At 38.9% G+C, this 12,920-nt stretch overlaps 1 protein-coding gene across 2 annotated transcripts in view; it reads right to left on the reverse strand.

Annotated features, from left to right (window-relative positions):
* RCHY1 (ring finger and CHY zinc finger domain containing 1) overlaps positions 1-12,919 on the reverse strand; it is a 29,538-nt gene extending 16,619 nt beyond the window's left edge. Inside the window, exons 1-3 of one of the 2 annotated variants that reach the window (XM_036260969.1) lie at positions 12,685-12,919; positions 8,636-8,755; positions 8,271-8,386 (exon numbers count right to left, since the gene is read on the reverse strand). In XM_036260969.1, coding sequence (XP_036116862.1) covers positions 8,271-8,386; positions 8,636-8,755; positions 12,685-12,774 — 326 coding nt within the window. In that variant the 5' untranslated portion in view covers positions 12,775-12,919. Of the gene's footprint in view, positions 1-8,270; positions 8,387-8,635; positions 8,756-12,684 lie in introns of those variants that run through there. The other variant, XM_036260976.1, reaches the window with a different exon arrangement.
* Position 12,920: the final 1 nt, after the last annotated feature.

A 12,920-nucleotide genomic window follows, 5' to 3' on the forward strand; every position in this document is an offset into this window, starting at 1 on the left:
TAACACTTACCTTTTGCAACAGCATGGACGGACCTGGAGATTATTATGCTAAGCAAAATAAGTCAGTCAGAGAGACAAATACCATATGAATCTCAGTTATATGTGGAATATAATAAGCAAAATAAACTGAAGAACCAAACAGGACCAAAGGCATGGATACATGGAACTGACAGTTCTCAGAGGGGAGGAGGTGGGGGGCGGGGGGGGGTGACTGGAAGAGTTTAGCCAAAGAACATATATACATAACCCATGGACAAAGACAACACTATGGTAAAGGCTGGGGGTGCAGGCTGAGTGGAGGGATACAAAAGGGAGGAAAATAAGTGATATCTGTAATAATAACAATAAAAGAAAAAGACATTGCCAAATTTAGTACATATATCTTCAAAACTAGAAAAATACTGCCCTGGCCGGTTTGGCTCAGCGGTTAGAGCATCGGACTGCGGTCTGGAGAGACACGGGTTCGGTTCCCACTAAGGGCACGTACTCCAGTTGCAGTTTGTCCCCGGCCCTGGTTGGTCGTGCGGGTGGCAGCCACTCGATGTGTCCCTTCACGTCGATGTTTCTCTCTCTCTCTCCCTCCCACTCTATCTGTACAAAAAATGGAAAAATATCCTCGGGTGAGGATTAAAAAAAAAAAACTAGAAAAATACTGAATAAAGTTTAGGTTTGAAATGTTTAAATTCTTATTACAATTTCCAATGAAGTTATTTTCACTACGTTTATTCTTACTTCTGTATGTTATTTGTAAAAGGACTTAGTAAATGTTAATGACAAATTTTCCTCATATACAGAGAAATCATAATACTAAAAACAGTTTACCAAAGATACATTGCCTATTCATCACTGAGGACCTACTGTGTATACAAGGCACTCCCAGATATAGAAATTTAAACTTTGAAAATACCTTATTTCATGAAGCTTAATATATACTAGGTAGGATGATATATGTATGTTGAAATCCCAAAAAATTGTAAGTCAATAAAGGAACTATACAATTTGGTGATTCCTTGGTTATGATAGTGGTAATTAAATGCTGTGGGTAGACATACAAAATAACACCATACAACAGTGAAAATAAATTGAAGCTTCTGAATCAAATAGATGAATCTTAGAAACAAGGCACAATTTTTTTTAAGCCACAGAAGAATATACACAGTATAATTTTAAAAATAAGCAAAACTAAATATATATATTATAACCTCCACTCCTACTGAAATTATGATGGCTAAATTTAAAAACAAAAAACAAGCTGTTTGAAAGTAGTAGTGAAGAGCAACTATGGGCTTAAAGAGTCAATATCCCAGAGAAAAGGGAAATACACTGAGGCAAAGCCAATTATCTGCTTTTTACTCTTTGGTGGATATGCTACCTTAAGCTATGCAGTGAGAAGCTAAAAAGCAGCTAAGGATCAAGCAGCTGGTAAGAGGCTAAGAAATGAAGTAGTTTAAAGCCTCTGGCTGTTTCCCTGTGCTAGGGAGGCAAAAAGTAGAGTCCAGGTCCTACCACAAAAGACATGCCCTGGTAAACACCCCAGGCTTTAAGTCAAGACCCCTGAGGGACCATGTCCTGGGAGCCTAAATCTAAGGAGACACAAAATAGAACATGACTTATAACCGAAATTTAGCCTCTAATGACCCCAACCCTTAGTTGAATTAAGGTGGTCTACCTATATATTAACTGTCTATAAAATGAAAAATGAATTGTCTCTGGGAAAATAATAGCATCCAGAGCTTATACAATTTTTTACATAATATGTCCCACAATCAACTAAAACAAGTATCAAGCATTCCAAAAGGTAAAACCAAAGAACCAATCTCCAAGGGGTAAAAACAAAACACAGAACTGACCACAAGTAATCAAGATATTGGAGTTATCAGATACAGCCTTTAGATTATCTGCAATTAATATGTTCAAGAAAAAAAAAAATGAAGCATTTCATCTAAGAACTGGAAACTTCAGGGAGAGGTGATTTAAAAAGCGTAAAGCCTATAATTTAAAGAAAACCTAAAATAAAAAACTCAATAGGTTTAATAGCAGATTCAACACAGTACAACAGAGCCCTAGAAGAAACATTAGTATAAACTACCCAATTTAGGCACAAAGGAAAAAAACAGACAACGTAAGAAAGAAAGTAAGATAAATATGGGATATAATGAAAAGGTCTGTACCTAGAGTCCCAAGATAGGTAAGAGAATGGGGCAGAAACATTATCTGAAGATAATTATCTGGTCAAGAATATTTCAAAAAACATGATCTTGCCAAGAACATTTCAGAACTGACAAGACATTAAGCCACAGATTCAAGAAATTCTACAAACTGCAAGACATAAATATCACACACACACCTAAACACACCATAAAAAAAAAAAACTACTAAAAATTAATAACTTAAAACATTGAGAGGAGCATAAAAGACAGATTGCCCTCAAAGAGGCAATAATGATTCTGATAGGTGGCATTTTGTTTGTTTTTATTTATCCTTACCCAAGGATATTTTTTCCCATTGATTTTTTTTTTTTTTTAGAGAGAGTGAAAGGAAGGGAGAGCGGGGGCTGGAGGGAGAGGGGGAGAGGGAGAGGGGGAGGGGGGAGAGAGAGAGAGAGAGAGAGAGAGAGAGAGAGACAGACATCAACTGGCTGACCAGGGTGGGGATCAAACCTGCAACCCAGGTATGCACCGTTCACCAGGAATCCAACACACAACCCTTCGGTGGGTGGGCTGATGGTCTAACCACTGAGACACACTGGCCAAGGCCTGATAGGTGACTTTTAAACAGAAACCATGACACCAAAATATCTTTAAAGTGCTGAAAGAATCTGTCAACTTAGAATTCTACACCCAGAGCCCTGGCCAGTTGGCTCCGTGGTTGGAGCGTCAGCCTGCGAACCAGAGAGTCCCAGGTTCAGTTCCCGCTAGGGGCATGTACAAAATAAATAAAGAATTCTACTCTACACCCAGCAATAATAAAAGTTTAAAAGAAAAACAAAATAAAGACATTTTAAAAGAGACAAAAAACTGAATTTATCACCAGCAAAGCCTCACTAAAAGTAATACTAAAGAGAATTCTTCAAGTAGAAGGAAAATAATCCCAAAGACTTCAGGTCAAGATGTTAGAGTAGGTAAACGCAGTACTCACATCCTCCTACAACCATATCAAGATTACAACTAAACTACAAAACCACCACCACTCAGAACCACCTGAAATCTACCTGAATAGAAGTCCTACAACTAGAGATTTAAAGAAGCCACACTGAGACTGGTAGGAGGGGCGAAAATGCAGAACAGGCTCGTCTCACAGCCATGGGTGGCAGATAAAAATCAGACGGGTTAACTCCAGTGCAGAGGTCACTCCTGAGGAGTAAGGGATCCCAGCCCCACACCAGGTTTCCCATCCCAAGGCTCCAATGCTGGGAAGAGATGTCCTCATAACTTCTGGCTGTAAAAACCAGCATGAGCCCTGGCCGGTTTGGCACAGCGGTTAGAGCATCGGTCTGCAGTCCAGAGAGACTTGGGCTCGGTTCCCGCTAAGGGCACGTACCTCGGTTGTGGTTTGTCCCCGGCCCTGGTTGGGTCGTGTGGGAGGTAGCCGCTCAATGTGTCCCTTTCACATAGATATTTCTCCCTCTCTCTCTCTCTCTCCCTTCCTCCCTCCCTCCACTCTATCTGAACAAAAAATGGAAAAATGTCCTCAGGTGAGAATAAAAAATAAAAAACAGCACGAATTGAGGCTATGTGAGACAAAGGGCTTCTGGAGTCCCAGGCAGTTCCTCTTAAAGGGCATGCACATGGACTTACTCTGACTCACTCTTTCTGAGTTCCGGCACTGGGATAGCAGCTCAAAAGGCACCAGGGACATACAAGGAGGAACTGAATTGTTTAGCATCAAGGCAAGAGCTGGGAGGAAGCTTTATCCTAGAGAGAAGTGCTGGCAGAGGCCATTGCTCCTTTTCTGAGCCCTTCCCCAACAGTGTTAGCAGATGGGAGCCATATCTGAGTCTCCATCAACCTGACTATACAGTTTGCCTGCCTGATGATTCCCTGAGATCACACCCCATCAAACTTGCCAGTCCTCCCAAGCTGTTTCCAGTGCCTTTTCCACAGGAATAGCCTGTCATGGCTCAGGCTTAAGACTTTCCTAAAATCTTTCAAATGAGCAGCATCTGGCCTCAGCAAGCCCTGTAATTCTCACTAAGTTGCCCCAGGCCCAGCACTAGCAGCAGCCAGCTGTGGTTCACAGCCTGGTCTCTCCTGGGCACCTCCAAGCCCAGCACAAATTGCAGGCAGCTGCAGATAGTTTTGTAACTCAAGCTAGGTGGCCATGGCAGAACACAAGCAGTGGCTAACCTTGGCCTGCACCTCCCTGGAGGCCCCAGAGCCGGTGCATTTGGCAGACAGCTTCAGATCACATTGAGACACAACCCAAACACCTCCACACCGACACACTCAAGGGGCAGACTCAGCAGGCACCAGAGCCACGCTGAAGTAAGTCCTGCTCTGTGGGGCGAGCCCCTGCACAGCTGATCCTCCATAGTTGTTAATGGTCACAGCCAACAATAATCAAGGCTCAACTACAACAAGACACAGCCCACATGGGAGTGCCCATCTTGGGTGATCAGGGAGGCTGTGCCAATGGACCCTACAGGACGCCTACTACATTAGGCCACAATACCAAGCCTGGAAGACGTAGCAGCTCTATCTAATACATAGAAACACAGGAAGGCTGCCAAAATGAGGACACAGGAAGCACGTCCCAAAAGAAAGAGCAAAACAAAACTCCAGAAAAAGAACTAAACAAAATGGAGACAAGCAATCTACTAAATGCAGAGTTTAAAACACTGATTATAACGATGCTCAATGAACTTAGGGGAAGAGTAGTTGAACTTATGAGAACTTCAATAGCATTAAAAAAAAGATATGAAAACTATAAAAAAGAAACAGCAATGAAGGATGCACTAAATGAAATAAAGATTAATTTACAGGAAATTAACAGAAGAGTAGATAAAGCCAAGAATCAAATCAGCAATTTGGAATAGAAGGGGGCAAAAATAAAAAAAACACTTAAACAGAACAGCAAAAAGAAAAAAGAATACAAAAAATAAAGACAGTGTAAGGAGCCACTGGGACAACTTCAAGCATACCAATATTTGCATCATGGGGGTGCCAGAAGGAGAAGAGAGAGAGCAAGAAATTCAAAACCTATTTGAAAAAATAAAGACAGAAAACTTCCCTAACCTGGTGAAGAAAACAGACATATAAGATCAGGAAATGCAGAGGCCCAAGATGAACCCAAAGAGGCCCACACCAAACACATCATAATTAAAATGCAAAAGGTTAAAGATAAAGAGAGAATCTTAAAAGCAGCAAGAGAAAAACAGTTAACTACAAGGGAGCTCCCATAAGACTGTCAGATGATTTCTCAACAGAAATTTTGTAGGTCAGAATGGATTGGCAAGAAATATTCAGAGTGATGAAAAGCAAGGATCTAAAACCACAATTATTCTACCCACCAAAGTTATCATTCAGAATCTAAGGACAGATAAAGAGCTTCCTTCCCAGACAAGAAAAAAACTAAAGGAGTTCATCACCACCAAACCAGTATTACATGAAATGTTAAAGGGTCTTCTTAAAGAAGTAAAAAATAAATAAAAATGGCAATAAATGTCTATCAACAATTGAATATTTTTTAATCTAAAAAAACAAAACAAATGAACAAGTAGAACAGAAACAGACTCAGAGATACAGAGAACACTTTGACGGTTGCCAGATGAGAGAGTGGTTGAGGGGATGGGTAAAAAAGGTGAAGGGATTAAGAAGTACAAATTGGTTGTTACAGAATAGTCAATGGGGATGTAAAGTACAGCATAGGGAATATAGTTGATAATATTTTAATAACTATGTATGATGTCAGATGGGTACTAGAATTATTGGGATGATCACTTGGTAAGTTATATAGTGTCTAATCACTGGGGTATACACTTGAAACTAATATAGTATTGCAGGTCAACTGTAATGAAAAAATAAAAAATAATTCAAATTTTTAAGAAAAGAAGAAGATGCAGAAAGGATAAAAGAGCAATTGAAATGGTAAATATAAAGGTCAATATAAGAGAATATTGACTGTTCAGAAAAACATTTTATAGAGTTTAAAATATACATAGATTAAAATACATAACAACAACAGCATGTAAATTCTCTTAGTGTTTAAGATTCTTGAATGACAAATGTGTTATGCTACTAAGCTAAGGATGTATATTATAATTTCTAAGATTTAACACTAAAAGAATAATGGAAGAATGTACAATTAATAAGCTTACAGAGAATAAAAATAGAATAGAAAAGGCTGATTAATCCAAAAGAAGGCAAGAAAGGAGAGGGAGAAAAAAGGGAAATAGGTAAATACTACAACAATAAAAAACACTAAAATTGTAGATTGAAATAAATATAATTATATTAATAAATGGACTAAATACTTCAGTAAAAAAATCAGTCTTTATCAAATTCAATAAAAACATAAAACTCTAGCCCTGGCCAGTTTGGCTCAGCGGTTAGAGCATCAACCTGCGGTCCCGAGAGGCCCGGGTTCGGTTCCCGCTGAGGGCGCGTACCTCGGTTGCAGTTTGTCCCCGGCCCTGGTTGGTCGTGCGGGTGGCAGCCACTCGATGTGTCCCTTTCACATCGATGTTTCTCTCTCTCTCTCTCTCTCTCTCTGTTCCTGTCTCTCCCTCCCACTCTACCAGAACAAAAAAGGAAAATGTCCTCGGGTGAGGATAAAAAAAAAAAACAAAAAACATAAAACTCTACTATATTCTGCTTACAAGACGTGCAGCTTAAACATAAATATACAAAATGTTTGCAAATAAAAAAATGAAAAAGGAGATACATGCAAAGCCTAATCAAAAGAAACCTGATACAGATACAGTAATCTTAAGGCATAAAAGATTATTAAAAATAAAACAGACATTATATAATGATAAGTGAGTCAATCATAAAGGAAAATATAACAATTCTATGTAAATATCTAATAATATTGCTTTAAAATATATAAAACATAACACAAAAGAGCACATACTATATGATTCCATTTATAAAAAATACAAAAAGTCAGGAGACTGTTTACCTTGTGGGAGTGTATTGACTTAGGGCATAAGAAAGTCTGTTAAGGTGTTATGAACACTGTTTTTTAATTTGGGTGGTGGTTAAAAGAGTGTGTTCATAAGCAATCTCATAAGGCTGTTTATGATTTCTGCATGTTATTATGTTTGTTATCTTTCCTTAAAAACAAACTATAAAATAAAAGCAAGAAAGTGATTTAAAATATTCAAAACAGTCATTATCTCCAATGGGAACAAAGAGAACGGATTGATGCAGAACACTAGGAGTGTCAACAATATTAGTAACATTCTGTTTCTTAAATTGGCTTTTTTATTACTATACTTCAAAACATGCATAAACTACATATATGCTTTTGTATAATGCTAATAGTTCCAGATATTTTTATAAACTTTTTTTTTTAAATTCTCATCCAAGGATACTATTTTCCCATTTATCTTCATATACAGTGGGAGGGGGAGAGAGAGAGAAACATCAACATGAGAGAGACACATCAATTGGTTGCCTCCCACATAACCCCAACCAAAAATGGGGACCAAACCGCAACCGAGGTGCATGCCCTTGACCAGAATCGAACCCATGACTCTTTGGTCCACAAGCCTATGCTCTAATTGCTGAGCCAAACTGGCCAAGGCACTTCAGGATATTTTTAAATAAAAAAATTCTTATATACCAACATGTCAACACTAGCTTGTCCATGGGTGGCTGATTGTAGGCTGTTTTATTTTTTTTTTTCCTACTTTTCCATATTTTCCGATTGTATCAAAACTTTTGATAACTTTTTTAAAAACTAATTTTTAAAAAGAAAAAACCCATCCTAATATTCTACCTCGGTTGCCTACAAAACACTTCATTATACAAGTATAGTTTATATACCAAAGTTAAAATGTTAAATAGCCATACAATAGTGGGCTAATTAAATGATTATTACAAAAGAAGCATGAAGAAACTTCTTAGAGTAATGGAAAATTTTTTTTTCCATCTTGATTGTGTAGGTAGTAACATAGATCTAGATATTTGTCAAAATTTACTGAACTGGACAGTGAAAATAAATTATTTTATTAAACATAAGTTATATTCCAATAAAGTTGGCTTTTAAAAACTATTATTGCCCAGACACACTAGAAGTAATTAGAAAAGAACATTTACATACAGTACCTACAAATTCCACAGTATTCACAATGATACTGTTTCTTGTCTTTGTCAAACAGATGGCATATACTGCAATAATATTCTCCAAACAATGTGCTACATTCTTCACAAGTCTGTTGGGCCTAAAAAAGGCACATGTAATTAAAAATTGGGATAAATTTACCAAAACATTTTGAATTACTATTTGAATATACAGAATTTATGTTAAGTATATGCAGTTTTATTTTTACAAGTTTTTAAACATTTAAATCAAAGACACTGCTTACTTTGAGAGTTGTCTGACTTGGCAATACTCTTGACTAAAATTTTTAAACCACCTTAGAAAAAACTTTTTTGAAATAAAGAAAAAAGAAATGTGATTAAAATCTTACATGTTGAATTTTTTCACAGTTTATGCACTGCACTTCCTTTACTTTAAAGCGATCTAGTTGATGATCTTCCTTGTTATCATGACACAACCGGCAAGTATACAACTTGTCACAGCAAGGTGCCTAATGCCCAGGAGAGAAAAAAAAGAGTTACAAGAAGCAAGAGAAGGCAAGTTTGCAATGCAAAAAGAAATTTTCTCCCTCCTCCTCCTAGAACAAGGTCAAAGACTACAACCTATGAATCAGCTGGGTAAGCTGATCCTAAACATAACATTTCGCTCTTCCTTGGCATATCTGAACTATTCTTTTCAACATAGTTTTATGAAGTTGAACACAATCTTGTCCTTAAAGACAAAAGAATCATGAAGGATGGAAATCCCTGGACTGAAAAATTAACCCTGCCAACACCCGAAATTCATTCTCTGCCTAACGAGCAAGCCAACAACTTCTTATTGACATTTCGAGATAAATTCATGTATCTACTTCAATCCCTAAACATTAAATAGTATAAAGATACTTTTAGTTCATTTGTGTTTATTAGTCATTAACTATATGCCTCATATTTTAGAGGATAAAATAAATGTAACAAATAGTCCTTGTTTTCTAGAGTGACAAAGACTGCCAGTTGTCCACCAAAATCTTTTCTCCTTCTCCCAGCTACATTATAGTTTCTAGCCTTCCTTACTGTTAGTTGTAGCCAAATGACTAAGTTCTTACCAACAGAATATCAGCAGAAGACATCAATGCCACTCCCAGACCTGAATATTAAGAAACAGCATGACTGCTCTCTTTTCCCTTTCCTTAAGATGAAACCTGGATATGGCAGCAACCCAGCAGATGACTATGTGCCCTAAAACATGGCAAAATAATACAATGGAAACACTTGTCCCTGGAGTGATCATATGGAACAGAGCCTCATCAACAAACAGGATCACTGACCTTGGAATTGTTAGGTAAAAGGAAATAAACTCATTATTATCTAACCCACTTTACTGTTGAGTCTTTTTTTTTGGGGGGGGGTACATGCCCCTAGATGGAACCGAACCCGGGACTCTCTGGTCCACAGGCCAATGCTCCAACCACTAAGCCAAATTGGCCAGGGCAAGTCTTTTTGTTATAGCAATTTAGCCTTACCCTAACTAGTACATTAAGAAGGCTCCAGGCTAGTAAACTAACTTTCCAGTAAATTCTTTCATTTACTCATCAAAAAATTCTTTAGGTACTGGAAAGTATTCAAGCTTATGGGAACTAAGACAAGTTTTCCAAAATTCTACTTTGTACGCGGAAAGCTCAACTTTTATCACTGTTGGTTGTTCCTTGTAATGACAGTCTCACATCTCTCCTTTTTGAGAAAACTTCCACCAAATACCCAAGACTAAATAACCACAGTTCAAGTAAAAATATGCTATTCCATGAAAAATGCAAACAGTTCAGGTCATAATCGAATTGCACAACAGCTTTTCCTCACAAAACCACCTAATTTCAGTTTGCAAAAGTTGTTGATGAAAACATCCCATTTCATCAAACATGTGAAAGGATGTATTCAAGGGATGGTATTTTATAAAATTAGTAATTTTACTACTTTAACGTTATCAATGACATTCTTAAGTGAACTTTGCTGTTTTTTTCATTATTGGTATAGCACAGTTGAGCGCCACTGCCTTGATTTGTGCTAAGGTGCCAGAAGTTTTAATCACTAGTTTTACACACACTAAAAAAGACAATGTCTTATATTAAAAGGTAGTTTTGACTTTGATGATCTCCAGAAAGAGCCTCAGGAATCACCAGAGGTACATTCACTACACATGGAGAAGCACCACTCTAGAAGAACCGAGTTCTGTGTGTAACTTAATTATAAGTATGGAATTCTCTAAACACTACCTCCTCTCTTTCCAACACTCCAATTTTTCCCCTGTACACACCCTAGTTCCTTCTCTCTTCCTCTACATACTCACCTACTCAGAATCTCAACTGGTTAAATCCAATTCTCTCCTACTTAACTTATATAGGAATAGCTGAATGTAGCTAAAGAAAAAGCATCCCAACACTGACTGGTCTCACTTTTAAATCATAACCACTAGAAAAATAAATAAAATTTTTTTTTAAAGTGGGCTCTTACTATCATGTTTTCCTGATCAATTTCCTCATTCTTCCAGAGTTTAGGACCTAGAACCGAGATGATTATTTCACATCTCCTCTCCTTTTAAACCTCAAACACCTCCTTCCTCCCTCCTTACAATCAGCTCGTGTATGACTGTGCTTCTTATTTCACTACCAAAACAGTAGAAATAATCAAGAACAGATCCTCCCACGTATTTTATCAACCTATTTGCAATTGTACCTCATACTCTGTCTACCTTTTTGTTTGTTTGTTTGTTTGTTTTTTAGTACGTGCCCCTAGCGGGAACAGAACCCAGGACTCTCTGGTCCGCAGGCCGACACTCCAACCACTGAGCCAAACCGGCCAGGGCTGTCTGCCTTTTTGTTACAGAATCTACAGTCCACTTTATGTTCTCTGTGGATACTCAAGGACTGTGCTGCTACAGTTTCCCTTGTCCTTCATATTATATATAATGTGTACTCACTTTAATGGGTCATTTCCAATAATATACAAACATGCAACAATAACTACCATCTGAAAGGGGAAAAAATCCCCCTACCCCACACCTCCCAGCAACCACAGCCTTACTATTTTTGTTTTTACAACACTCCAAGAGCTGTCTATAAAGACTGTTACCAATTCCACTACTCTGATTCTCTCTTGAATCCACTCCGGTAAGGTTTTTTCCCAGTATTTCCACAGAACTTTCTCAGGATCACCAATTACCTCCTCCACAACCAATTTAAAGGTCAATTTTTAGTTCTTATCTAACTCAAACAACAGCATTTGATTTAGTTGATTACTTCCTCCTAAAAACTCTTCACTTGGCCTCTGGTATTTAAGGAAAACACAGAACGAAAAAGCAGCTGATCCTCAGGGCCCAGCATCTCAGTGCTATGAAACACAGATACAATCAATATCTGCAGTTTCTTGAGGATTGGAGGGAGGGCCAAGATGTTGAATTCAGTTTTAGATCTCAAACTTAAAGAGTAACAGAACGACTCAGTGACACAACATCTGGTGAATGACCAACATTGAAAGAGTTCATCCAGTGCAGTGGAGCAATGTTCACCAAACCATAGCCTACAAAAAAGGCTTTAGGTTGTCCTTACAGGCCTCATAGTTCTTAGGAAACAGAAACTTCTATTTACCCGTATTTTACTTAACGAGGCACTTAAAGCGTAATTTGCTCCAAAGCACTGAGTTAATAAGGAGCAGAGCTAAGATTTGAGTGTAGGGCTGTGGGACTCCAAATCTCAAGCTTTCTAGGCAAAGTCTTTATACTGTTTCTTGCACACACAAAATCAGGAAACTTGAATCGAATGGGTGCCAACTCTTCTAAAATTATAGATCGAATAGAAATTTTTCTCAAAGTGAACAGCAAAAGTAACAATGTATGTATACTGGACACTGTCCTATCTATAATTTCCTTCTGAGTGACAATTACATGATTTCTTCCTATTCCACACATCCATTTTCTCCATGGCAGGTCTGGGCACACTCATTGCCCCTCACAGGAAGCTGGCAAGATGTAAAACGTATCTACTACAGGAGCTGAAATCGTAACCCCAGTCTCTACTGCTTATCCCTCTTCCATTATTTCATCGCACACTTGGAAGGGATCCTGGGGGAAAGCCAGCCCAGGCCCGAGGCTGCCTCAGTCTACTTCCAGCATAAATAAACTCACTGATAAAGTGCTCGATGTGCAAGCCCAGGCTCTTCCCAAGCAGATGGGCTTGGCTTGCGGAGAACAAAACAGGAGGAAATGTGGGGCCTGTGGATGCCTTGCCAAGAATGTTCTGTGCAGCAGGAACCCAGTTCGAGGTGAAGAAGGTAGCCTGACAAACAGCTTGGCCTCAAACTTAAGCCCAAATCGAATCGCCTTGCCCACTCCGCCCCCCAGCCCTGCCCGGCGGGAGCTCGTAGAGGAAGAGCCCAATTAAGTCGTCACCTTCAGGAGACATCCTCTGTCATAATGTTCGCAGCCCCGCCGCCCTTGCTCTGGGGCTCGGGCGCCATCTTCCCGCACCAAGGCCGCCATCTCCTCTACCTCCCCTTACACTCCAAGGACCCTTCTCCTAGGGTGAAAATTACGCCCAGAGAAGCAGCGCCGCCCTAGTACACCCCCTCCCGGCCGCAGCTGCCACCAGAGCCAATATGGCGGCTGAGCACGTGACCCGGGGCAGT

This window comes from Molossus molossus, unplaced genomic scaffold (assembly GCF_014108415.1).
Source record: "Molossus molossus isolate mMolMol1 unplaced genomic scaffold, mMolMol1.p scaffold_m16_p_1, whole genome shotgun sequence".
Classification (NCBI taxonomy): Eukaryota; Metazoa; Chordata; class Mammalia; order Chiroptera; family Molossidae; genus Molossus; species Molossus molossus.